The sequence below is a fragment of the Venturia canescens genome, chromosome 6 (genome assembly GCF_019457755.1).
Source record: "Venturia canescens isolate UGA chromosome 6, ASM1945775v1, whole genome shotgun sequence".
Lineage (NCBI taxonomy): Eukaryota > Metazoa > Arthropoda > Insecta > Hymenoptera > Ichneumonidae > Venturia > Venturia canescens.
In genome coordinates, this window is record NC_057426.1 from 3,112,114 (window position 1) to 3,139,698 (window position 27,585).

At 41.4% G+C, this 27,585-nt stretch overlaps 4 protein-coding genes across 8 annotated transcripts; 2 read left to right on the plus strand and 2 right to left on the minus strand.

Moving 5' to 3' along the window:
- Window positions 1–23: 23 nt before the first annotated feature.
- klhl10 (kelch-like protein 10) lies at window positions 24–4,870 on the minus strand. 2 transcript variants are annotated; one of them, XM_043421089.1, is made up of 8 exons: window positions 3,834–4,870; window positions 3,106–3,421; window positions 2,540–2,992; window positions 1,618–1,787; window positions 1,330–1,499; window positions 1,015–1,173; window positions 658–862; window positions 24–552 (listed from the first exon to the last, which is right to left on the minus strand). In XM_043421089.1, exons 1-8 carry the CDS (start codon window positions 4,109–4,111, stop codon window positions 342–344), a joined length of 1,962 nt encoding a protein of 653 aa, XP_043277024.1. In that variant the 5' UTR covers window positions 4,112–4,870; the 3' UTR covers window positions 24–341. The 2 variants fall into 2 exon arrangements, with proteins under 2 accessions (XP_043277024.1, XP_043277025.1); XM_043421090.1 differs by lacking the exon at window positions 24–552 and having other exon boundaries at window positions 705–862; window positions 1,026–1,173.
- A 143-nt stretch (window positions 4,871–5,013) lies between these two features.
- Window positions 5,014–8,209, minus strand: LOC122411954 (mitochondrial basic amino acids transporter). Its single transcript, XM_043421092.1, has 3 exons — window positions 7,473–8,209; window positions 7,071–7,198; window positions 5,014–6,887 (listed from the first exon to the last, which is right to left on the minus strand). The coding sequence occupies exons 1-3, from the start codon at window positions 7,504–7,506 to the stop codon at window positions 5,880–5,882; spliced, it is 1,170 nt and encodes a 389-aa protein (XP_043277027.1). The 5' UTR covers window positions 7,507–8,209; the 3' UTR covers window positions 5,014–5,879.
- A 1,635-nt stretch (window positions 8,210–9,844) lies between these two features.
- LOC122411951 (maltase A2-like) lies at window positions 9,845–20,094 on the plus strand. 4 transcript variants are annotated; one of them, XM_043421086.1, is made up of 8 exons: window positions 9,845–10,451; window positions 11,517–11,626; window positions 12,038–12,245; window positions 13,223–13,359; window positions 14,634–14,827; window positions 16,230–17,304; window positions 17,391–17,659; window positions 18,943–20,094. In XM_043421086.1, the coding sequence occupies exons 2-8, from the start codon at window positions 11,525–11,527 to the stop codon at window positions 19,166–19,168; spliced, it is 2,211 nt and encodes a 736-aa protein (XP_043277021.1). In that variant the 5' UTR covers window positions 9,845–10,451; window positions 11,517–11,524; the 3' UTR covers window positions 19,169–20,094. The 4 variants fall into 4 exon arrangements, with proteins under 4 accessions (XP_043277021.1, XP_043277022.1, XP_043277020.1 ...); XM_043421087.1 differs by having other exon boundaries at window positions 9,845–10,281; XM_043421085.1 differs by having other exon boundaries at window positions 9,846–10,074.
- Window positions 20,095–22,017: 1,923 nt separating this feature from the next.
- Window positions 22,018–27,282, plus strand: LOC122412321 (odorant receptor 13a-like). Its single transcript, XM_043421788.1, has 13 exons — window positions 22,018–22,412; window positions 22,909–23,203; window positions 23,407–23,506; window positions 23,661–23,768; window positions 23,955–24,110; window positions 24,214–24,260; window positions 24,595–24,667; window positions 24,836–25,277; window positions 25,404–25,701; window positions 26,250–26,349; window positions 26,437–26,547; window positions 26,620–26,775; window positions 27,091–27,282. The coding sequence occupies exons 1-13, from the start codon at window positions 22,103–22,105 to the stop codon at window positions 27,139–27,141; spliced, it is 2,247 nt and encodes a 748-aa protein (XP_043277723.1). The 5' UTR covers window positions 22,018–22,102; the 3' UTR covers window positions 27,142–27,282.
- Window positions 27,283–27,585: the final 303 nt, after the last annotated feature.

Consider the following 27,585-nt stretch of genomic DNA (forward strand, 5'->3'; position numbering starts at 1 on the left):
GGTCGAGGATTTAAACGATTGTGTTCACCTCAATAAATGATTTATTACAAAAAAGAAATTTTAAATACAAAAATGCGCAAACCGATACTAAGCTGGGAGAGTATGAAAACATTTCTTCGTCCGAGTTTTTAATAAATTTGACAATCGTCTGTGGATTTACTGTCTTATGGGAGTAATAAAAGCTCCAACGAGCTCAGCATCGCCAGGAAAAAGGTTCGATCACAAAAGTGCATGAACAAAAGTCGTTGAAAAAAATTGAATAGCAAAACGAGATGATTCCGAGTATTCTGTAATTTGAGCTGTAGTTTTAAGGCAGTTCGTCGGCCCAAGTGACGCTCTCGTCACTGCCTGATGTCGTTTTCGTCCTGAATCATTTGGTGCTCCTGTTGCTGGTGCTGATTCCTCTGGAACTCGAGAGCCAACAATTTTTGACGTTTTTCTTCCATCAGGTGTTCTCGGTGCTTGTGAATGTAGTCTTGCACGTTCGGCAGCCCCACGATAACGCACGCCGCTACACCCGATCGCTGCAACCCTATGTCCGTCGCTTCGTACCTGAAAATACAAAGTGAATAATCAGGAATTCATCGAGGCAGAGAATAATGATGAAAATCAACTTTATCGAGGCGGTTGAAACGGCTTTCGAGCAAAGATTTTCACCATTCGTTGGTCTTTTCGTCGTAACACTCGACGTGGAAGATCGTCGTGACGCCGTTGAATCCACCGATCGCGAAAATCATGTCGTCGATCACTTCGATCGCGAAATTGCTTCGAGGGTTGTACATGTCCGGGATCGGGGTCCAGGTGTTCGTCGCAGAATTGTATTTTTCACCGCTGTACATTCTCGCGATCCCGTTGTATCCACCTGGATAAAAATGATCGATTTTTTTTACATTTTCATAAATTCATTGTCTGATTCAAACTCCTGCTCGAAATAGACTCAAACTAGATGGAAATTCAATATTTCTCACTCGTTTCAACGAAACCGATTTTTTTCGACGATAATTCACGGCTTACCGATCACGTACACGCAACCATGGTACGCGATGCAGGACTGACCGCTCCTTCGGGTTCTCATTGGCGCTATTCTCGTCCATTGGTTAACCTCAGGGTCGTAAACTTCTGCTGAGCTCAAGCATTCTTGTCCATTGAAACCGCCAGTTATGTAAATTTTGCCTGGATACCGAAAAAATGGGCGATGAAGCAACTCAACGTCCCAAATAAACTTTCTCAAACGTTTCATTGTTTGAATGAAAATTCCCGAGGAATTCACTGTTCTTCTGAATTCCAAATTTCTTTTGTCACTTTCGTACCATAACGACGCATCATTACCATTCAGAGTCGTAGCTGAAGCATCCGATCTGTGAACAGCCATCGGCGCTATCAGTGACCATTGGTTCGTGCGGTAATTGTAACGTTCCGCAGTCTTTTGCCGATAATGGCCGTCGTAACCACCAATGGCATAGACGACGTCATCGACCACTGCCACGCTCACGTAACACCTGGCGGTTGAAGAGATTCATTCACTTTCGAGGAAATTTTTCAGGGGAATTTTTAATTATAAAAAAAAGGATTTTCTTGGTAGCCCATGGATTTTTTGGTGTTCCTGCGAATACTCACCTCCTCGCATTCATGGGAGCGACCTCGCGCCACTCTTTGGTCACAGCGTTGAAACAGCGACAACTGCTGAAATAATCGCGACCGTTGAAACCCCCAACGACGTAGATGCTGAATCCGACAGCGGCGACTCCGTGGTAAGCTCGCGGTCCTGACGGATCTTCTTCTCGCACCTGATGATTCGGTTTTTCAATGATTAAGGACATTCTTTTGACTCATTTGTACGTGGTTTATGCGCCAAGTCTGACTGTCGAAGTTCCTCAGCTGCGTACACTATGGGGAGATCGTAATTATTGTCTGGAACGAAAATTTCAAATTTTTTTCCATTTTCATATATTTTCCTTCCATTTGAACCTATAAAAACACGAAAAAATTGTGAAATTCTATATTTTCAGCGAGTTTGAAAAAAACGCTGCTAAAGAAGAAGAATATCACTTCAACGTGCTGTAAATATTGAATTTCGCAATATTTTCGGGTTTTCGTAGGCTCATATGGAAGGAAAATATATGAAAGTGGAAAAAAAATTGGAATTTTTGTTGCAGACGATAATTACGATCTCCGCATCGTACACAGCTGAGAAAATTCGACAATCAGACTGTGCATAAATCGTGTACAAATAAGTATTTTTCACATGAAAAAAATGTTTTTGTACTTCCGAAATATCCTTGAAACTATACCGAAAAGTTCGCTATTCTGATTTATTTCCGTGTATCTTAAAAACATTCACGAAAACAATCGATTTTTTTGACTTTCTAAAGCAACACCCCCCTTAACGCGAGAAATTCATAAATTTTGCGGGGAAAGGGAGTGGGACTTGGAAAAATGAGATTTGGCCTCGAAGTATTTGGAGAATTTGAGTTTCCATTGGACCATTAATTGAGAATAACGACGTTGAATATTTGTTGTAAAGCTTTGTCGAAAGTACCTGAACCCAACGATCGGCTCGGGTATCATAAGTCTCCATGTAGCTCGTGGCGCTATTGCCGATCCAGCCGCACATGGCGAAAAGTATTTCATGGGGGACGCGCGGCCTGGCGATTTCGGGGGTCGGAACTTCCCCGTGTTTCTGAGTTATCATTTCCAAATCATAGAGAAATTTCAACGTCTCGATGATGATCGGTCGACAAGCTTCGTTGCCGGTTACGTACGGATGGTCTTTAACTTTTTCCAGGAAAAACTCCGTGTCCAAAAGGCCGAGCCTGATGTTTTTCAGGAGATCGACGATGTGGCACTTTCGGCGTTCCGGATCGTGGTTTATCCACTTGAGGACCAATTCCCAAACGACTTCTTCGCTGTTGACGTTCAGGTCGTCGGCCCCTACGAGACTCCTCAGCTCTTCGATCGGCAGATCGAGGAGATCTTCGCTTTTCTGAGCTACCTTGGGAGGCAGACAAACGGAAGTGTTCATTTTACGTTAATCGCGATCGAGCGATCGGAAAGCATCTTCGCCACGAACAGCGACCCCGTTATCCCATTTTCATTCGTACCCACCAGCACAAAGTGCCTCATCACGTACTGATAAGCATCCTGCTCGAGACCACGGCAAAAATGTTCCCTCGCGAACCTCAACACCCTCATACATATCTCCGGAGACAAATGCTTCCGAAGATATTCTCGACACAGCTCGAGGACTCCTGTCACACTCAAATAGTCCGCTGTCACCAGCAGCTCGCACACGTTCCCGGGATTGATGTCGAGCGAACGCAGGTACGCGTACTCGAGCAAATGATTCATCATCGGACTGCTCACACCCGGCAGAAGAATGTCGGTTCGTTCGCGCGAGTGCAACGTCGTTGTGAACAGAGTTCTCCATTTTTCGTTAAAAACAGTTATCGATTACTCCAAAATAAAATTTTCGTCGCTTATTTTAGCGTTGGCATTTCGCCAACCCATTTTCTATTTATTCAATTTCGTTTCAATTTCGAAAGTGAGCAGAAGGCAATTGCAAATTAGGATTCAGAGAAAAAATAGAAGAAACTCTTTTTTTTTTTCAATAAAAGTAAAAGCAAAAATAGTGATTCGGTTTAGGGGATAAAGTTTAAAGGGTTTTTGAGAATTGCAAAAATGTTTTTCATCCTAAAATACGATGGGAAAAATCAGTCGGAAAATCTCTTCGAACGAAGCTTCCGCTCTTTCTTGTGTGCGATTTACGCGGCTGAGTGCTCTTCCCTGTTCGTTCGTACCTAAAATAAAGGAAGCGGTACGACGGAGAAGCGTACCTAAAATAATTGCTGCAGGCTGACAGTATTGCTCGATGTATGGGAAACACACCGCCATCTTCGAGCCTAAGAACTGCATCGCAAAGTACATTGTTCTGTCGAAGATCGTACAACGATTGCATCGCCTGGGTGCTCATGCATCTTCCGCCATTCGAGGCAATGAGACGCTTCGCGTTTGAGCCATTTCCATCAACAATAAGAAAATTATTGTTCGCATCTTTCGTGCCATTAACGTTACTCACGTTACTGTTATTCCCGTCATTCGGATCCACGTCCATATCAGGAGGAAAAAGTAATTCGCGCGTGACCCTCCAGATTTTCGTATTTTTATTTATAAATTGTTTTTTTTTTTTATCGCTAATTAACCGATTCGATTTGATGAAATTTCACGTTTTATCATTCAACATTCATCCTGAAAACGAACACGAGAATGATTTATAAAATATTCAAGTATCAATATAATTATTCAAAATCGTTGCGAATAAAATTACGATATTTTATCTTACGATGAAAATTTGTAATTTTTTGAAAAATTTCCACTCGTCACATCGGATCTTTCTAGTGCGTCTTCAACTTTTAGTAAATGTTTACAAAAAGTACTGAGATTGTCTTTACCTCGGAGTTTTTCATGGAAATCAAGAAAAATTTCAGCTAGGAAATTTTCCTCGAACTTTTGTATCCGGAGTGCCGATCCCACTGACGATAAGGTATTTGCACAGGCTGTGAGAAAGGGAGGAGAATCGGTATCTCGTCTAGCGTTATCTCCAGCAATCATGGGACTAAAAATCCAAAGTTTCTTGGTATTCGAGTTGTGAATTTAACAGCTGTGAAGGTTTTGGCCGGAGGTGCTTCGAGGATTGAGCGGCGGTTGTATTTATATCTGGAGACTTGTAAATTTTGAGGTTTGTCGTAGCTTTTCGTTCTTTTGTTCCCACTGGAGGTTAATTTGGAGAATTCAACGAAATACTGAACGAAAGTCCGGATAGATTGGGGCAAACTATTTCGAGTGATTTAACAAAAGGATTAATTTCGCCACGGGCTTTGACATAGATCTTACATGTCCGCCGATCAGTCGAGGACTGTCGAGCTCAGCAGACAAGTGAACAACACTTAATCGTTTTTCGATGTGCCAGAACTTCGGAGTTGTGAGGAAAGAGGAAAAATTTCAACCAAATCGAAGTTCTGGGAGACCCGACGTCAGTTTTTTTTTATTATCAATTATTCGATCTCGTTATAAGATAAAAAATTTTTCAAAAATGTACGAGAAGATTCTAACTTACTGGGGAATAACGAAAGTGTGTGTTTGCGCGATTTCTCAACGTATTTATTCAACGGGAAATATTTTAAATCGAAAACGTGTGTTCGTCGACGAAACTTCGTTGCGCATTCAACGAAAGCACGTTTACGAATTTTTGTGCACGAATATTAAAATAATCTCTTATCGGTCAACGTACCGCGAATTAAAGAGCCAGGCAAATTTGCTGCTCTTCAGGACTCGCTCTTATCGTGCACCCTGGCACCGTATCTGTCTCCATTTTTCAACTCGCCATGTCACAAATCTGCACATGTTTTGTCAGGTCTTTCTAGTCCGGAGAAGGAGAGAGATAAATCTCTGGGTCAACGGCTAATGTTGCGATACCGTCTAATCTCTCGCCTTGAAAATGTTGCGAAAATGTCAGCATCTCGTCGGAATGAACGACCTGCCAACCCAACTTTTGAATTGCTTTGGAACTTTTCAATCGTCCAGCAAAATCCAGGATTCTTTTACTCCGAGACGACAGAAATTTGAGGATTTCGAGAGCATAAATTATTCAGTAAAATCGTAAGTTTATGATGAACAACGAAATGTAGTTCGTTTGCAAAAACTGTTCGCGCGTTGATATTTCTCTAGCACCTTATCATAAAATTCTTTTTTACACAGAATACGCCCTTGGAACTAGCAGTTATATAAATAGGTATAAATCGTTGGAAGACTCAAGATAAGGAAGAAAAAATGGCCTCGAGAGCGAGAAAAAAATCACAGAAACTAAAACGATCGTCGAATCCTCAACCACCTTCTTCGTGTCGTTCGGGATTGTTCGTCAAATGTTCGGTTTCTTCGATCGCGAGTATTTTTCCAGTTCGAGTTCTCGCCTCTTCACCAGCCTGAAGGAGTTTCGTGTCGTTGTCAGGTTTGTGGGTTTTTTGGTTGGCGTCATCGACGTAGAGGGTGATGCCATTTGGGGAAAAGTACGATCTCGATTCGTAGTTGTACTCATCCATGACCCTGGAAACGAGAGTGTTGCACTTGTCGACGAAAGAGTCTCGCTGTTGGTGGGTTTGCCTGGCTGTCGCTGAGGCCACTTCGTCGTTGCCTCTGCCAGGGTTCGTTGGTTTTCCATCGACTCGCGAGTCAGGTTTGTCGCTGAAAATCCTGAAGGTCCAAGTGACGACTGCGAAGGTAGCGGCGTTGGTCGGAAATGCTCGGATAATGGTCGAGCTCAAACCTCGGAAGAGCCACTTGTGACCCTCGGTTTTCATCGATTGTCGAAGGCAATCGAGCGCCCCGGAGTAGCGGCCTTGGCCGTCGGCCTGGAGACGAGATTTGATGACGTCGACCGGATACGTCGCGACCCAGGACGCCGTGCCGGCGAGACCGCCCGCCATGAGCATGTGGAAGGTCGAAATATCGGTGACCTTGGAAGTCCTCGTGAGGAGCTCGTACGTCAAGAAATAAACGCCGTAACTGGGGGCTTCCCGGAGCGCCGTTATTCCGAGGCCAGTGAACACACCGCGGCAACCCTCGTTTCGATAAATGTGCCGAAGACAGTGAACCGGACCGGTGAAAACGGCGTTTACGCTGCTCTGCAACTGCAAACGCGTTTTCGCTAATTCGAGCGGACTGCAGATCGGCGATTGGGCTAATCCTGCTGATGCACCCGCGAAAAAGTGCGTCGTCAGGTGATCCTGGTCCGCCATGCTCCGCTGCGTTTCGCCGTACACGCCGAACACTATCGCGTTCACGACGGCTACGCCGGCCATCGGTGACGTCACGCCACGATACAGTCCCGAGATCTGGAGATTCGGATAAACGAATAAACAAACAAACGAATGGAAACTTTCCTTCTCAGTTTTCTTTTTGACTGATTGAAAAGGAGACTGGAATAATTCGATCTATTTTTCTGACTACTACAAATTCCGTATCGCTGGACGAGACGACTCGAAATTATTTTGAAAATGTGAGCAAAATCGTCTTACCGAATCTCGTGCGAGTATCGTACGGAAGCAGTGCCAGGTGCCTTTGAACTTGGGCTTGCGATGATCCTGCGTCTGTATGTGAACTTTGATCGTATCCAGAGGATATCCCATCATAAGACCCGCGCATCCTATTTTTTGACATTTAAATGACCAAAAACATTTGCGTTAGCTTCGAGAATAAAATTGAGCAACGAATCGCTGGAGTTGATAATTCAGTTTCTTCGAGGCTTGACTATACGGAGATCGTGGCGTTGCGTAATTCTCAGCGATATAAGCGCGCTTGCAAAATAAAGTTTCCAAGAATTTAATGTACAAGAATATTTGGCATCGTCGAGTCGTCGCTTGGAAAAACGTTCGGGATTCGAAAGAACGACGAGTCGACTGCTGCACAGAAAAACTTACCTCCCAAACAACCAGCGACAAAGTCGAGTGCCATTTACGCAGATACCGTTTTCTCCTCGAGAAATGACTTCTTTGTTGATTCTTCGAAGTGTGATCGTACTTGACGATTTGTCTGGTTAGCTTGACAGGGATAACGGCGCAAGTCGAGCGTAGGTTGACATTGGGAGGTGAGCTCAAAAGCTCGGAATCCATGAAAGAATATCTCGTTCGTCCTCGTATTAAAAACTGTTCCAAGTGGATTTATAGATCCGTATGTAGAAAGAGGGAAAGCGCAGAAGTCGAGATCGTTCTCGGGTGCGTTTGTTATCCGCGTGCTGGTTCGCGGTGTGATTTATAAATCCGGGCACATCGTCGCAACATGTTCTGCACGATTTTTACAGTTTTTAATCATCCGCTGATCGCGATCGATGCTCGGAAATGAAGAGTTTGGAAACGCGTCGTTAGGGAATGAGCCCTCAATTGACAACGGGCCGGTCAAACGTCTTCGTAACTCGAAGGATTAATTCGATGATGAATTGTCACTTTTAATGACCGGAGCCTCTGCGCGACGTCAATTAAAAACGCGTCTGGTCACGGCGCTCGTCCGATACTTTTCGATTTGGTACTGACCGGTGTGATCTCGAGCTTTCCAGGCTTCGACTACTTCGTGGAGCAAAGATCGCGCCAACATTATCACTATTCGTTCGAGATTCAAGAGAGGAAGAAACTAAATAGTGCGAGAAGAAACGCAGATTGAAATGGATAGAAGAGAAGTTACAAGAAAACAGCCTCGTTTTCTGAACTCTTATTCGCTCAAATTATCCTCACTTTTCAAACATCTTTATCTCCCTCTCTTTCTCTTTCTACTTCTTCGCCTCTCCTTTTCCCTTTGTACTATCATTCTCATTGATAATGTCAAAGGCATGTTTCGTGATGGAGTTTTTAGCCGGGTGCGCGCGCGCGTCTTTCGATGACGAGAGGTCAAACGATCATCGAGATAAGCAATCATCGTACGAACAACGCATCATTTTTACTACGTTCATTTTTTTCCATTCGATTTTCATTTCGCACCATCTTTTCCGAAGCCCCGCCAAGTGTCTTTTGCGTCTCGTACTTGTGTGCTCGAGACTTTTTTCCTCACAGCTTTCCGCAATCGTCCCGTAAGAAACGCTGCGACTTCATTTTATCTGCGGCACAAAAAAATCAGCCTCGGTAAATATTGAAATAAATTTCAATGTTTGACGATATTTGGTGAAATCGTGCGTGACAGCAAAGCGATCGGGAAATTATCGCTGCGAAAGAAATTCTTCGGGAAAATCGTTTTTTCATTATCCCTGTCAATCTTGTCTTGTTTTTTTTTTTGCCGCCAGTTGGCACAATTGTAAATCGTAATTTGTGCTATTTTTATGTTAGCTTTTGTAGAGTCTTTCGATGTTTTGTTTTCTAGCTTTTTTCCAAACAATTGGAAACACGAATAGAAGGAAGGAATGAAGAGGAAATTGACAACCGAATCGAATGAGTTTTGCAGTGAGTGAAAATCGATTATTTGTCGAGCACTCGGATAACTATTTCGTACCATAATTTTAAGAGTATTTACTCAGAACATGAATGACGTCATATTGAAAAATAAAAATTCTCGAGTAACACCAAACAAATTTTTTTCATTCTTCAAATTACAAATTTTACCCGATTTTTCATAAAAAATGGTTTTTTTCGATTCTTTTATATTTCGAAGTCGGTCTTCGTCGATAAAGCAGAAGGCGTTTTCGACGAGGTCCGAGCGAGGATCGAACGGTGGCTCTGCTGCTCGGATCGAAGTTGTTCGTTGCTCGGGGGGCAAATACGATTTCGTTTACAATCGCGACGCACTGCCAGGCGAGGAAGCTCGGGATTATTGATTTTTCACCCCGTCGAGACAGTAGCGGATCTGGAGACGTCGTTTCCTTCGAAAAATAACGATGGAAAAAGTAGAACGAATGGAAGATGATCAATGAAATAAAATGCAACGAGGGATCGCGAAAGCGTAACGTTTCGTCGAATGCAAACGAAATAAACGAAAAGACGAGCCCAAAACGTTCGTCAAAGTCGAGCCTCGTTCGCGTCATCTCGAAAAATGGCGCTTTCGAGCGCCGAAAATCTTTCAGACCGTAAATCCTCACGTTGAATAACCAATTTCATTGAGATCCAAAAAAATTCCACGAAATTATTGCTCTTGGAATTTTCGACGACACCTTTACCTCGGGTTTTTTGAAATCGTGTTCGTCACTGTTGGCGAGGGGAGGAGCGACTTTGGAGAGCGCAGAATCGCTCGAAAAGGGGCAGAGTGAGCGAGAGGCATCAGGTGGACGAAAAAGTCTACGGAGATCTCTAAATATATACATCGAGGCACGAGGTTTTTCTCGCGGCACCGAACAGTTTGGCGGTCCCCACGGACCGACGTTAAGGCAGTCCGCGTGCTCGGATGCTCACCGACGTCCTCCGATTTCGCTCACAATTTTCCCTCTTTATTTCCCTCTCAATCGTATCGGTCATTCGTTAATTTACGTCCAGAGAAAGTTGCTTCGTGTTCCACAAGCGCACAAGAAGGGATAAAGAAATCGCACCGGCGAGGGCGAGATCGAAGGTGAATCGAACGGGGCGTGATGAGGGTGAAGCTGATCGCGGACTGTTCCTCAAAATGCGTAGAACCGTGACTTGTTAATTCCAACAAAACAATCGTTCCGATCAAATATTTCGTTCGACTGTCGTGTCCCTGGGAAAACAAAACAAGTTAACCGAAGTGAAATGTGCCACTGAAGTTCTCGTTGCGTCGGAGCGCAGAAAAAACCCGGTCAGTGGTGTTTCGGCGTGAGATACGCGAACGGGAGTGCGAATGAATGTGACACATTTGTACCCAAACGTAGCACAGCTCGTCAGTCGTTTTACGACCGAGACGATTCCAACCTCCGATCAAAATTTTTTCCCATTTTTCAAACTGGAGCCACGAATGTTTATAGAAACGTGAGAAACGACATAATTGAGGGATAAAAATAGCCGCGTGTGAACCCACAGAAAAAGCGTTGCTGCTGAGAATGATGTAACGGAGCGCTCGATTTGGAAACTTTTAAAAATTTGAAAAGCCTGCACGAACGCTGAGTCCGCCGAAAAATCATTTCTTCCTTTCATTGATTCAATCTCCGTTTACTCTCGATCGTAATATTCTCGATAGAGTTTTTGCTCGATCCGAGGCTCGGGACCACGATGCTCATTTGCGCCTGACGAATTCTCCTCTGTTTATATTAAATTGGCCTTGACAGCGATACGAGCAGTTGTAAATGATTTCTCTCACTCTCTTTACACACGTCTACGACACGCGGTGCTCGGTACATAACGACGCGAGCGCGGAGCCTTGAATTTCACGCTTTTTGCATTTGAGGAACGAAAAAACGGCGCTGGCGAGTCCTCGAACACCGGAAACGCCCATCGAAATTACTGAATTCTTGAAAACGTAATTCGTTCTATAAAACAACGAAATTACAGGCTCGAATTCTTCGCTTCGATATTTCCCTTGCATTATTTAACGAACCGAGTAATTAAGTTTCCCTTCTCATTTTCGCGCGTTGAACGGCTCGAAAAAATGATTCTGGGGCCGGAGCTTGTTGAATGTAAATTTTCTAAGGCTTCGTCGTCGGACTGTTTTCTCGGATGGCGCTCTGAGCTTATACGTGTCAAATTACTCGTTACGCGCTTATCAAACACTCCTCGGCTTACTAAAACAATGGATTTCGTAGGCAAGGATTTCTTTTGTTCTTCGGCTCAGGGCTCTCGACGGCCCATTGTCGTGAGGCTTCTTTAAAAACCGGCGTTGTTGGGAAAAAGTAGGAAATCGTTTTTCGAGCCGGGACGATCGATCGATCGATGAAACATGAAAATTTCTCGGCTCTAAATTCCGCGCGTCGAGTTCCAACGAGTTTGTCAATTCCGAGGATATTTTGTCGCGGTTTCTCAGCGAAGTGGGGAATTTTTTGTTATCCGATCCCAGCACGATGGGCGAGCGATGATTAACGAGTGAAAATTATGTTCCAGCTGGAAATATGAATATCTCAAAACCTGACAATCTTCTGTCAGTTGTGATGTCCGGTGAACTGCCAGTGTCGCCGAGTTCCCAGCAGCTATTCATTAACCAGGATCCACAGGTGACGGGAGCTCTATATATGTTTGAGTTTATTCTCGTCTAAAGCCGTAAAGATTACCGCGAGACCGAGCGATCCGATTTCCTGTTTTTCTGTGTCGAACAATCCAATTTATTCGGCTTCATAATCACCGGGTTCTGCTGGTGCGTGGAAAATTGTCAAGTCTCAGTGAATTAACGGGTCAAACTTGTCCAACAAAAGCCGCTCAAAAGCACGATCAAATTTTCTGTGAACATTGGAAACGATTGCAAAGCGAAAAATCGATAAAGAGATCGAAACTTTCTTCGCGTTTACAAAAATAGGAGAAAAAAAATTAAAAAAAAAAGAAATTAGAGAAATGTAATTTTTTCGACGCGCTGATCCATCGATCGAGCCACACCGTTCAGCGAAACTATTCATTGGCGTTCTTTGCAGGATGAAGAAGCCTCGGATTGCCCGCTTTTAACGCCGAGTCCATCTAATCAAACGCCCGATGGGATGGAACACGGGCCAATATACAATCCCCTGGAAGGCACACCGCTGGAAATGACACCCGTGCCGACACTCGATAATATCAATTGCGAGGATGGTCTGAAGGCATTTATGAGCATCGTAAACAGCTCCAGTAAAATAATGAACGATGGTGAGTCTCGAGAAATATTTCGATCGCGCATCGCTGATGAGTAAGAAGATCCTCGCGCGACCGCAGTCTCGTGTTTGCATTTGTGATAATATCAATTACGTCGCCGGTTGAAATATCCGGAGTGCTCAAAACGATCGAGCGAGTCGGGAGTCGACTGTTCGCATTTACTCGCCACTTTCCGCTTTAATTTTTCCTCAACTCTTGAGTTTTATTCAATTATTTTCATTTATTTATTCATTTTTTGTTTATTCATTATCATATATTAATTATTTTATTATTATTCTTTATTTATTAATATATTAAATGAGTAATAAAAAATATATAGTAAATAATCATTAATAAGTGAAAAAATAATAATTAGCTCGTTAGCTAATCATCGCAATGATCACATTTAGGATAAAAATGATGAAAAATGACCTTTTCTCGTCACTTCCGAGTGACGAATCCTCCGCTCCCCTGGTCCGGTCAATCCTCCTAATCGATTGTTCCTCAATCGGAAGCAGCGACGATTCCGAAATAAAACATCGGCGAGCATAACGCATCGTCGATCATTTGACCCTCTGACGGGAGTCCGCGAATCGTTTTTCTCCAGGCAGTTAAAACCGAGCTACCGCGAGACAATTTATAAGTCGATACACGCCGCTGAGTAACAACCAGTTGTTCCGTGGCCGTCGGTTTATCGTCAACTTCGTTATTTGAAGTCGCGACGAAAGAGAAATAAAAGAAACATGGAAGAAAAAGAAATGTGCGAGGAGATCGAAAATTTGACGGTACGAAATACGAGGCGATCGGTACCCCGCGAAGAGGAAGTTGAAATCGGTACAGTGAAGTGATTCATACACAAAATTCACTCCCAACCAAGAAAATGTGTCGACTCGTAAAATCACTTAGAAAGTGACTCTCGATCGATTAAAAAGTTTGTGAAAATGATGGAAAAACTCTTTTTAACGATTCCCTTTGTTTTTTTTGTGTCGAAGAACCGAGCTCGAGGGATCCCATGGTCGAATCGAGCAGCAGTGAGGAAAGCAGCGTCAATAACGAGCCTGTGTGCACTCAACTATTGACTCAACTGAACACGGCCTATCAGCACCTCGCCCCTGACGCCCAAGCTATAGTGAGTATTTTTCCATTTCATTCAGACCTCCAAACAACGCAAACACACTTTTCTTGCACACTTTCGACCCGAAAAAATGCGACGCCAAATTCCACGAGGAAAAGTTCTCAGCTGCATTTCATTGAGCGAAATCGTTATTGGAAGCTGAGCCAGTGTAAGCACGAATTTACGACGTTATTCGTCGTCTCGTGCTTTCGATAATTATATATATACTCGTCGTTGTACATTCGAACCTCGCTAGACATTTGCGTCGAGGAAAGTCACGCACTCGTAGACGTACGAGGTCTTAAGACGTCTGCCAAAAAACCTTCTATATTTATAATAACACTACTGCCTCAATGTAGCATCCACTTTTGGGAGATACGAGAGCGACCACGAGCTTCGTCATTGTCATTCAATCAATCAAATTGAAAATATAGATTCACCAACCGTTTTTTCGTTCCTCCTTTATGTAGATGGAAAGTATCTCGATTTTTGTTTGAATGAAAAAACATTTCGTGACTCATCACAATTCCATCAATGATTTTAACAATTTTGGAATTTTGTGATCCTTAAATGCTACAAAATTGATCCAAGTTTCGAGCTAGTTAATTACGAGGATTTTCGAGAGAATTTTCGAATGGAAATTCCCTCGGAGAGCCTCAGCCAAGACTCAGTCCGAGGGACATTCGATACGATACATCGTCATTGTAGTCAATTGTATCTAATTGAGAGACTCTCGCTCTTGTTCTTAAACACGAAGGAATTTTTCAGCTAACTCAATTGGAAAGTTATGGCCACGTAGTCACATAAAACAAGAAAAAATCGAAGGGATAATCATGGAAGATGTTAATTGATAAAAATCTATTAGATGCTGTAAATGGTTTAGTCGTGCTTGATGGAGATTTAATCATTGATGGGAAAAATGCCGAATGTTGAATGTGGCAAATTTTCTCGTAAAGCATTGGACACGGGTTTTTGAATCAAAACAGAGATTGGCTGATTTCTGTATGATTTTAATTTTGGCTGCTGACTTTGGACGTGTTCATATAAAGATTTCGCGGAAGATTAATGACTAAATTGCAGATTCGCTAACAGACGAGCACTCGTCGAATGCATATTAGCGTCGCGTGCTTTATTCTCTGTTTCTCAAAGTTTCACAATTTTCAGCAACTCGAAATGAGTCCGAGCGTAAAAATAGGCACGAATTCATACAGTCACAAGCTCATGAATGATCATTAAATGCGATAAGCAAAATTGTCACACGAAATAATTAACGATAGAAAAATTCACAGTTTTACAATCAGGAGAATGGGGGAAAGCCACCACTCGTTCCCATACAACTGATGGTGCCAAAGCCCCCAAAAGATTATAATTTTATGCGATGGAATTGGCCGAGAATACGAAAAGTGTCTTTCTGGTTTATGGTTTTTTTCCTCGGACTCTGCACAGCTTTAGCTATTCGTGGGATCGTCATTATGCCTCGGAGGTAAGAAATCGACATTATTTCAAAAATTAATTCCCCGATGCCCCGAAAATTGCTCGACAAATCCCAATTTTTTGTCGTCATCTCTAGTTTTATTTTCAACTCAACTAAAAATCGATGAAATTCCGTTCAATTTTTCTCTCCACAAATAAACCTCGTGCCGAGTCAATAAACCATCAATTTTCCGGGCCATAAATCCTCTCGAAACGTCACGATGCACCAACGAGTGGCCTAACACTCGTAAAAGTACTTGCTGATTGTTATATTGATTTTTCACTCTGGTCGATAGCGTTGAATTAAATATAGTTCTGCCCTCGATATTTAAAGTCGTGCGAAGTTCAAGATTAAAGATGGCTCTCACGCGCTCGAGAAGTGGGATTGCCTGGCAAGCAGATTCCAACTTTATCATCAACTGAGACAAGTAACTCGAGACTATCGACGACCGCTTTATTACTCACCGTCGATAGTAAATTGCTTCTCTGATGGGATCAGCGAGTCCCCAAAAAAGTGAAAATTGGAACTCGAGATTTGGGACTTTCCCTACTTTTTTCGGGTTCCCCTGTCCTGTTGGGGTTTTTTCTCATTTTTGAGCCTTAATGTCAATTCCAAATACATATTTTATTGAGAGAGAACGTTTTATGACGAAATTTGAAAAAGGGAGTGAGCGTTTAAGGTAGTTCGATAGCTAAGTGCCGTATAAAAAGTAGGGTGCAGCCCCCTTCCTGTGTGAACATTACTCGTTGTGAAATGTGTTCCAAAAATCATTGAAATTATCGTCAATGATCAGTAAAAAAATCTATGGTCAAGATATTTTACTAAAATTTCATAATTGCTCGTGATTTTCGAATTTTTATATTTTTTCTTTTGCGTACGCCCCTGCTAGAATGCATCTATCTCACGCGACAGCGTTGCCAGCACGTTGCGAACCTTGAAATTCTCCCACTCAAATTCTCATACGATTTTTATTACAAAGATTTTTTTCTCAAAAACCATACGGTAGATCATGTTTTTTTTTCAATTTTTTTTTTTTCAGAAGATACTCTAACGCTATGTTTTTCAAAATAAAAATCCTAACAACCTTCCTCGAGTCATTTCGATCCACATTTTTTGTTCGACAATTACCACGTGTTCAGACGGAGAAACCATAGAACTTTAACTTGCAATATCTGAAAAACTATTTTTTTTTTTTTTTTTTTTTTTAATCGATTCGTTAGATTTTTCTGTGCGACAATTTTTTTCAAAATTTCCCTAAGAAATCGGGCTTTGCTATCGAACAACCTTGATCGATTTGGGTGGTTCAACTTCGGTAGAAACTTTGCAATGCTCAAGTTTATGGATTTCCTAAAAAACAATGAATAATTGATGACTGCTGAATATTAATCGGTTTTCTTCTGCATCGATAAAGGTGCGATCCCGAAATGGAGTGGTGGCAGGGAAATTTATTCTACGAGATATTTCCAGCGTCGTTTCAAGACTCGTCGAAGGAAGGTCACGGCATTGGCGACTTGCGCGGAATAACGATGCGGCTGGACTATCTGAAGGATCTGGGAGTGAAGGGGGTGCGACTGAATTCGATATTTCGATCGGAACATTATCCAGAAAACTACGGGAGCATAACGAGTCTGACGTTGATAGATGAGAATTTGGGCTCCCTGGAGGACTTTGATTCGCTCGTGTCCAATCTCCACAGCAGGAACATGAGCCTCATCCTCGATCTGCCACTCTACCCTTTCGTGAAGAGCCTCGCCGGAGGAACAATGCGCAGGACTAGAAACGAGAACAACGAAACTTTATCGTTTCGCGATAAAAGAGAAAACGACGACGGAACAACGAATTCGACGAATGGGATGGAGCGCGAAACGACTATTGTTCCAGACGTAGCGACGAGCCTGTCGTCGGGAATATTGACCACTTTGATCCCTCAGCCGATCGATTTCTCATCGACGAACTTGCCGAACCTTTCCGACTCCCACCAAGAAGCCTATTCAGCGTCGAACTACGCGAACCCTAAACTCGACGAGCACATGGTCACAGCTGCCATAAGATATTGGATTAAAAAAGGCGTCGATGGGTTTTATCTCAAAGGACTGAAGAATTATTTGAAGGACGAGAATTTCGTCGAGCTACTAAACGACTGGCGAACCGTTGCTGATCCACAGAAAATTTTTATTTCCGATTGGGAAAGCCTCGAGGCTGCCGAAGGACCAGCGAGAGACACGCTCTTCCGTGTTCTCGATCTCGTCGATGTTAATTTAAGAATTTCCAACGGAACTAAAGACATAAAGTCGCAAATCGAACGCGTCACCAAAAGCACCTTGTTCGATCGACAGCGCTCCGGGCAACCGTGGGTTCAATGGTCGATCGGTGGCCTCGACAAACCCAGAATCGCATCGACTCTAAAAGTATCCAATGCCAGTGCGGCTGTCACTCTTTTGGGCATGATGTTGCCTGGCACTCCTAATATTTTCTACGGCGACGAGGTGAGTTCCTCAATTCCTACAAACTTCGCTCTTCCATTTTACGTTTCACTTCATTTTACATTTCCCGTTTCCGTTTTAATCTGCAGATCGGTATGACCAATTGCGACTGCAAGGATCACCAGGAGCTCAAACATTTGCAAAATTTGTCACCAATGTACTGGGAAGCCGTTGCGGGCTCGACGGAAAACTTTTCTTCTCAAGGGGTCGTACCTTGGTTGCCGGTTTCCATGCAACCGGCCAAATCGGACATGGCCAGAGCGGTGCCGGAAATGGCCAAGCTTCGCCGAGCAACGACTCCGATATTCGTGGAGGCTGCTGCAAAGCATGACAGCATTACTGCCAACTTGGGGATCAGGTAAAGCTGCCAAAAATCGAGAGAAAATCCTGGAAACAAAAAATCAGTTGACCAGAAATTCCTCGGAAAATATGTACACTATTTCAATTGGACTAAAAACCATTTTATTATCGAGAAAAATCAAAATTCAAAGATAGTTCATGCACGAAACAATTTTATTAAGAAAGTCTTGAAATTTGTACAGGGTTTAAGTGGATTGTCGACTGACACGCGTATCAAATTTCAAAGGGTTCGTCTTATTGGTTATTTAGATAAACGTGCTTAAATATGAAGAAAAATACACGAAGGTATAGGGACTATGCGTAAAAAATCGTTTATCTTTCCATGTAACGAATGAACGCTTCTTACGAAGTTTATGAAAAAGTACACAATGACAATGAAGTATGTAATGAAGGTCTGATAGAAAATTCGTGACGATTGTCTTACTAGTAACAATAAGATATATGACGTTAAGAGTGTGGATCAGTCGACTAACCTCACTTGGAATTTTCGAAATTGAAATTCTCTGACACAGTTTGACCGATTAAAAAAAAGGCTCTGTCAGTCTACGCAGAACGATGGCAAAAATCGACTGACAGAGCCCTTTTTTAATCGGTCAAACTGTATCAAAGAATTTCGATTTCGAAATTTGCATCCTCTTAAGAGGATGGATCAATCGGTATATCGCAACCGTGAGTGCGAGAGAGATGCAAATTTCGAAATCGAAATTCTTTGAGACAGTTTGATCGATTAAAAAAAGGCCCTGTCAGTCGATTTTTGCCATCGTTCTGCGTAGCCTGACAGAGCCTTTTTTTAATTGATCAAACTGTGTCAAAGAATTTCGATTTCGAAAATTCCAAGTGAGGTTAGTCGACTGATCCATGCTCTTAAAGATTGAACGAAATTGGTAATGTGCACTCGTAACCTCACATTTGCTTATTTTGGCATTTTGTGTCTTCTTGGCTTGGGCCATTCCTGTCTTTTTATTGACACATTTTTTGATCCATTTCCCTTCGCCTAAACGACTCTAAAGGGATTTTTGACGTAAAAAAATACTTAACCAGGGACGAATAAAATTTTGGGTTCAGTCAGTGACGGATAATAACTCTGACCTTAATTTAGATTGATAATATCTTCAATTAGGAAGTGAAAATCGAACCAATTTAGACACCCATAAAATACGATCGTTCGGGCATGATCTACCTCAAGCTCCAATTAATTACTCGATTAATCACGAATTTAAAAAATTCTTAAACCTTCAACTCAGCCAATTAAATAAATGTAATTTTTAATCGACCTTCCAGGTACTCGGAGGACGAATTGATAGTGATTGAGAGATGGTATCCTCGGCAAAACTCATACGTTTACATAGCGAATCTCGGCAAGACTCGTCAGACGAAGGATCTCTCGTCACTTTATTACGACGGGCACGTGGTCGTGGGTCCTCCGAGGATGATAAACCAGGATATTTTCTTCAAGCGTTTATCGGTTGCGCCAGGGGAAGCTTACGTGATTAAACTCGACAAGTGATGAGTGAGTCACCGAAGCTCGTAAGACGTAAAGGAAAGAAAACCAAAAATCGGTAACTGAGCTGAAAAAGTTGGCGCAAAGAAGAAGCAAAAAAAATGCATTTTCCGAGGCTGCACGAACGAGGAAGAAATGCATTTAGCGCAACTTGTTCAATTGAGAGTAGCAGAGGAAGACATAATTGTAATTGGGAATTGATTATTGTCTCAATTGTTTTATAACGTTCATTTTTTTACAACCAAACGACTTTTGTCCCCCGATCGACATTCTTTCTCGGGCCACCTCGAGCCGTTTCCCGTTGCACAAAGTGGCCCTCGAATCGATTGAACGAATTTGCGGGCACGAGGAGAAAAAAGCATTGTGAATTTCATTACTTTTTTCTCGGAAGAACGATCCTTGATGAAAATATTGTCATTGCTGCGCAACGATCGAAACATTTTATCCACAAGCTTGTCCGTGCCGAGCTCAAAACTTGTATTTCATTGTTGAATTATGCAAAGTGACGAATCTAACGTTACGAGTGTGTTGTTGCAGAGATGAACCCGCGATATCATTGTTGGGGAAACTCGTTACGCAATCTCGTTAAAGTTGCTCAAAACAACGAAATTGAGAAAGGAAGGAAATAAGTAATACGAAAATGAGAGACCTCGCTTTTCAATTGTTTTATACCATTGACAATTTTACAAGAAAAACTCGATCACCCAAAATGACGAGCAAACACATATTTTTCGTTATATTTTTTCGTGAAACAACGGAGAGAAAGTATTTTATTAAAAATGATAAAAAAAAAAATAAAATAAAAAAAAAAAAAACAACAAACCAAGGGAAATACGAATTTTCTGAATTTCTTACAGATATTGAACAAATATTGTGTATTTTTAAATCGCCAAGTTAATGTTAACAAAAAAATATACTTACGTATTATCAAATGGATGGTATAATTTTTTTCCTCAAAATAGATTTGCACTTGGAAAACAAATTGACTTAAAGATCCTCGAGTTTCTCGCAAACGGTACGTTTGCCCAAAGTTTCTATATAAGAGACCGACCTCGCGATGCTCAGTACGAGATTCACTCGAGCAACACTGCGGAGCCACCGTCGGAGTTCTTGGTAACTCGGTGATTATTCACCGCATAGCTCTGAGGAAGGTCCCTGGATCCCGGGCAGAAAGTGTCGTAGCATAAATTTGCTATTAGCCACCGTCGTCTTCTCGAACTTGGGATGGGACTCGTGGTCTCTCGGGGCCTCTTCACCGGGGCTTCGGGAGATCCAAAGGATCCTTCGAGTCGGACGTGTGCGTATTGGTCAAAGCAAAGTAATGTGTTTGAATCTTTCACGATTAACTCAACAGGGCCTCTTCCGAGGGAATCTCAATATTTTTTGCCAAATACGAGACAGACCAAAAGTTCTCAGTGACACGGTTGTTGATGGAAATTTTGAGATTTTAGGAATATTCGTCATCGCCCGGTTCTCGGGAGACGGAAAACACCTCGGGGGAAATTGACGAATTTCATTTTTTTTATTATTCATGATCTTCGTAGGAAGATCTCAGCATTGAATACGCAAGTGAAACGAAGAATTTTGACGTTGCGTTTTAAGTGTCACGTTTTTTAAATGAAACTTGGGAATTCCACATGATTTACAACCTTTTTGACTTCGAGGACTTTACGAATTCACTGTTTTAAAGTCCAGAATGCCGATGATACCGAGCTACAATGATTACTATTTTTTATGCAATTATTTTCATGTGACAAACGAGCTTCTCACACCGTTTTCAAAATAGTTATCACGATTATGATAAAAGCCTAGGAATAGAGGTACGAGCTCGTGTTTCATCGATTGAATTTTTTACATGATCATTAAATTATCAATTGAAGTCAATATTAGCACGGTTTTGTCGATCGAAACGAGTGCTAGCGCGGGCCTGCATGACCCGAAGAGTTCTTCGTACTTGTAACTCTCCAGGGAATTGATATTTTTCGAATAACTTATCGAAAAGCCTCGCTTCTTAATTTTTTGTCACTGCGCACCGACCCGAAACACTGCAAGTTAATGAAAATGCTACTTTTCTTATTATATTGCGACACGAAGATTGACGTTGTGATATTTTTGTTATTGAAATACATATTCAATCGATGTTTGAATAATAAAAAGAAACTTGTGGCACGATTGACGATTGTGGGTGTGCCATGAGCGATGTAAATCCTTGAAATAAAATAGTCAGGAAAAAATGCTTCTCGAATTTCTTCTCCAAATTTCTTTCTACTCGCAGCAGTCTGCATTCGAGTTTTGCTCAGAAACTGCAAGCTCAACGGAAAGCTGCTACTTCGCCTTGCTGTGAGATAATCGCACGAAGAATTACGAGGCTTTGGGACCAAAATAGTCAAACGATTGCAGCGTTTCGCTTCCGCTCTTGAGCCCAATGACACAAGCCACGAAAAAATTGCTCTATTTCAGCAAGTAATCTCAATAATATAGAGAAAAAGAAATATTCCTGTGAACTTAAGAAGCTCGGAGGTAATCTCGTGAATTGATACATCGAAAAATGTCTGATCGCTGATGCTCCATGTACTTATTTCAATTTACTTCGAGCATGAATATTTGATCTAAGCCAATCACGATTACGAGTTGAGCCGGAGCTTTCTTCGGGACCAGCGATCGTGTCGACGTCTCAGTGCTCCGACAACTATCCGCGTCGTGAAATATCGGTGAAAAAATATGGCTGTACGACGTAACAAAGCCGCTAATACAAATTCGTCTTGAAACAGAAACGAAAAATATGTTTTTTCTTTACTTGCTTAGGACGACGACTTTAAAGGGGTCGGTGAAATTTTTGTATGGAATCGAAGATTTTTGACGATCGGGGGAGCTTGGCCCTTGGAATCGACGTACATTCGATCGAGCATCTGGATCGTTTATCTTACGATTCACGTGGGCATGCAGTACGCCGAATTGTATGCGAACATCGGCGACCTCGAGCTCCTTGTCAACAGCGCGGTCGAATCCGTTTTTCAATCGATGGTCCTCGCCAAACTCGTCATCATACGATACAGCACCACCCTCCGGAAACTCATCGTTGCCATCCACGAAGATTATGCAATCGAAAACTTCGACAGTCTCGAAGAAAGACAAATTTATCTGAAGTACAACAATATGGCGAAATTTTTTTACAAAATCACGATACCGACCATTTCAGCAGGATCGCTCATGTACTACGTCGTACCGTTGGAACATTTTTTACGTACGAGTGAGTAACCGTTTCGTTCGTTATTGATCTTATTCTTTTTGAACAAAATATAAAAATGGGAGATCGAAAAATTGCTTGTTTCTGAGATGAAAAGATGATGCTTCGAGGCATCGACAATAGCCTGGTGTAAAAAATTAAAAAACGACCAAATTTTGTCGAAGTTTGGGCTTTTGATTTAGACATTTGTTTATTGTTGCTGTAAATTGTGAAGAGCTGAAATGTCATTTTCCCGTCGACATTGGGAGGGTGCGCAGCGTCAGAATTTTTCGTCGGAAATTCCTTTCATATCGTTTCTAGATAATTGTGGTAATAGACAGAAACTGCATTGGTGCGGAAAGGAAAAAAGTTGGAATGTGTTCCGATTCGAATAAGCAACAAGTTTTTGACAAATAATTGTTAGAAACTTTGACTGAGAGTTTTCGAAATAGTCGATAAGTTGACAGTGGAATCAACCGAATTTTCATCGATCATCGTTTTTTTAAACAAAAAAAAACAGTGCACAGGAATGATACAAATCCGTTCGTTCTTCCGTTCGGTACGCGTCTCTTCTTTGAAATCAACGACTCGCGTACCTACCTCATGGTGTACGCGTATCAGTCTCCGATGATTTACGTCCTCGTGTGTCACAGCGCTTGGTTTTGCCTCTTGACCACTATGGTGTTTCATATTTGTGGACAATTAGCAATCGTGGAATACAGAATAAGAACGATCAGAGTTCCGCTGCTCAATGAAACTGACGATAGCAACGCGGTCTTTCGACGAATCGCTCAAAAACATTTGAGGGCTATCTGGTGAGCATTTTTTTCCAAGTAGAAACTTTTAAACGGTTTGTCTGATTACGAAAAAAGTTTCAGCCCGCTCAGGAAGATGGCAAAAATGGGCTGAAACCTTTTTATCATCATCCGTCAATTTTTCACTTTCGGTTTAAAGTATTCGATCGTATCTTTCAATGAATAATGATGAAGAAATGAAAAATTGGATTTCGACGCCGCAGGATGGCCAAGTCAATGGATGATGCCTTCAACTTGGTCCTTTTGCAGGATCTTGCCGGAAGCACTTTGTTACTCGGTCTCACATCTTACCTCGTTATTGTGGTACGTTGCCATTGATATTTTCGCTGTTCTAAAATGCAGACAAAAATTCTTTCCAGAAGAGTCTGAAAAAATGAATGAAACGCCATTTTCATGTTCCCCTCAAAAATTAATTTCCTCGCTTCACTAATTTCTTGGAAATTTTTTCTATTCAAAGCGAACGCAAACGAGTTTCCTAGTATTTTGCCTTTCCATGGTTTGTTCAGTGACGATGCTGTGTTTGCTGTACGCTTATTGCATCGTAGGAGAGTGTCTCATAGAAGAGGTACGTACTTAAACCCCGAACTTGTTCAACTAATCACAAATTTCGAGTCGCAATGTTTCAGTTCATCATTAAACATAATTCCTTGGAATTGAAAAATGTCAATTATCAAAAAAATAAAAAATAAAAGTAAATAATTATTGTGTGAATGGGAAACTGAATCAAAATTTTATTGAAAACACTGCACAGAGTACGAAAATTCACGAGGCATATTATCAGTGCAACTGGTACGAATCTTCAATGAATTTTCGAAAGTGTCTGATTATTTCGATGGGAGCTACTCAGGAAGCACTTCACTTGTCTGCTGGCAAGACGTACATATTTTGTCTGAATGGATTTACAGACGTGCGTGAGAAAAAATTATTATACATTCACAAAAATTTATTTGTACGAAAAAATTGGTAAAAAAAATGTCATTTTCACGTGATTTTGACGTGTTACTTCACAGGTTTTGAGATCTGCAATGGGGTATCTTTCGCTACTGCGAAATTTCGCGTAAACAAAGAGCATTGTACTGGGTTTATGTCATAAAATGCTTACATCGATAATCGAGTGTTGTTTCATGCCATTAAAACTTTTTTCCACGATCTTTTTCCTCATTTATCTCTCGAGTTCGTGAACCTTAAGATACAAAAATATTCGCAACAGCTCATGCGCCATGCGAGGAAACTATTATAATACAATTTTCTGGATTTAGCCATAAATTATAAGCGAGAGAAGATAATGATGGCGAAAATTGAGGGACATTATTTCGAAACCATCCTGGATTTGCAGTCTCATTATGCACCGTTTTTGCATGGCTGATGTTTCCTTACATCTGCGGGAGCAGCACAACGATTCAGGGTTTTAAGATAATGCATTCCTCTTATGCAAATCACGTATCGATCAAATATTCTCTCCGGGTTCAGTCTTCTATGAACCTTCGTCGTAAACATTCGAAATTCGAGCGATGACAGCGAGCGATACGGTTGGAAAATTATTTCGAGTTTCTTCTCTTTTTCTTTAAAACACAACAATTTTATCGTTCATTGTAATCAACATTTCGTGCATTTTTTTCTTGTTTCCTTCAGACCGACTTGAAGAGTGTTCGGGAATTGTATGGTTGGAACAAACGTGTGCTGTCGATCGGTGGCATGTGGCCATTGGAGAAAAGTTTCATGAAATTTTACATAAGCTACTTGTATCTCGCGTCACACTTTGTCATGGCAGTTTGCGATTTCGTAAGCGTTTTCGGTGACATTACACTCATGATAGCAAATCTTTCGGAAACCTCGGTACAAGCTATGGTTGGCGTTAAAATGTTGGTGCTGAGGTACTCCAGTCCGTTAACGAATATCGTAAAACAAATCGAGGCTCGCTCGAAACAAGACAGTTTTAGGGATGAGAAAGAAAAATGTTTGTATCTCGAGTACATTATGATTGGGAGATCATTTTTTCTCACTGGCAGCTACGTTGCCATCGCTGCTGTCATCATATACCATTTGAAGCCATTCGAAGACATCATAAAAGCTGGTAAGATTTTTTTTTCGTTATCGATTTCATTGAAATCAAGTTAACAAAAAATTTCGGTGGAATTTGAATTGATTTATCGATTCGTTGTATTCAAAGAATTCGTGACCCGATTTTTGTTTTCGACAGTTCTGCAAAATGAAACGATACCATTTATTTTGCCTTATCGGATGCGTCTTTTCTTCAGCATCCCAAATACGCGCACATACGTACTTTTGTACCTATCGCAGTCGCCCATGCTTTATTATTACTACTGCCACACCGCATCGGTTTGTTTTCTGTGCACCTTGATCGTTCATGTCTGCGGCGAAATGTCCATTCTTGCTTATCGAATCAGAAACATCGATGCATCTGAGTCGTCCAAAGATTACTCCAAACCAGAAATTGCGTTTCGCGATGCCACCATTAAGCATCAAAAAATCATAAGGCAAGTGATCGTCCCTGCGGTGCTTTGTGTTTGGGAGTTTTTCAATGTTCTTATTCAAACAAACCTCGACTATTATACCAGTGCGATGGCTTAGTGTACTGAGAGCAAACAATTTTGTGGATATTGAACAAAATTCTTTTTGGGTCGTCGACAAGGTGGTGGGTTCAACAGTTTGTTTTGCTGAATCAACCAAATTGTTGAAAAAGTCGTCAGTTTGTTTAGTTTGAAGCATATTTGATGGGAACAAATTCAGTTTAATCTCGTCCCTGCATTCCCCAAATCCCTGAATCTTTTCGTCCAGTGACACTTTTCACGACCACTTACCAAGGAAACATTCCCAATTGGTTGAACATCGACTCACTGTGGCTCAGAGTTGGACAATTTTCAGCCGATTGTGAATTTTTTTAGGGTTATCACTTAGCTGACGTTTCTTAAGAGTCACTGCCGCCAGTCAATATTGAATAGTAACGAAATTACAGTGTAGTTTTACTAAAACTTTTGATAAGATCGGGAATTTATTGGGACAAATGTAAATTACGATTCGTTAGAACCGCCGAAGCGATCGACGAGGTCTTCAACGTCGTTTTATTAGAGGAACTTATAACGTCAACTATGCTAATCGGACTGGCAGCCTACAGCGTTCTCTCGGTATGTGATTCGTACGAGAGAAAGGAATGCGTATTAAAAAATGCAAGAAAACTTCAATATGTTGATTCTTCTATTTTTTTTTAACAGAAGTCTCTCATGGTATCCATGTCCGAATTTTTTTTCTTCGTCAATTATACCCTCGCTCTTTTTTTGTTGCTCCTCGTCTATTGCATCACCGGTGAATTTCTCATAAGCGAGGTGAGACTACTCAAAAGTTTATTCATTTTGTCAACATTTTTAATGAATTTTATTTTATTTTTCAACTGTTAGAGCAAGAACGTTCAAAACGCATTTTACGAGTGTCGATGGTACACGTTTTCGTCAAAATATCAAAAACACATGCTCATGGGCATGGCTCGAGCTCAGACACCCCTGAGATTGACGGCTGGACAGTTTTATGTGTTTTCTCTCGACAGGTACAGCAGTGTGAGTAACTCAAATGAACTTCAATTCCTTTCCTTGAAAAATCTATGTCCAAACGATCCACGTTCCCAATAATCGATCTATAGCTAGGTTCAGATCGTTAAGAGAAATAAAAAATAATGCCGAATTTAAGGAAGTTTTTACTACTAATTTTTTAAACGTGGAAGAATTTATTTGAAATAGAAAAAAACAAAAGTTTTTGATTGATCGAATTAAACTTGATGGTTGAATTATGTTCGAACGAAAAACAAGTTGCTGGCAAAAGAATTAGGGAATTCCAAATTCCACAAAAAATGGTACTCGCTCATTTTTTTTCAGATTCTCAAAACTGCCGGAGCTTACGTATCGATGTTACGTACCGTTGTATGAAAGTCTCAAGTAATAGATCCCTTTTGAAAATGTCTGAACGTTTGCAATTAAACATACAGTCTTGGCAATGTTTCTCCGATTGTTGACAGACGCAAAAAAAATAAATTTATATGATTTTCGGAGCATACAATTCAAAAATACACGTGATACATTCGAATCGGATTTGACGAGTGCTTTTTTGAGGCTCGTTTCACTGCGTCTGCAAAATCTCTATTCAAGTGTTCTTCTGTATATTCGTCAACAATTCTGCGCGATATTTGCGATCACCCAAGAATTTCTTCGAAGCAAGAAAAACGTTTTTCGTCCATAACTCTAGAAACTTAGCTCACAGTTATTTTTTTTGTTCTGAACGTTGAAAGTTATTAAAAGTTTTCCGATTTCGTACTCGACGTTACGACGACTCGGGAAAAAAAGCCACTTACAATAATTCACGTATCCTTAGAG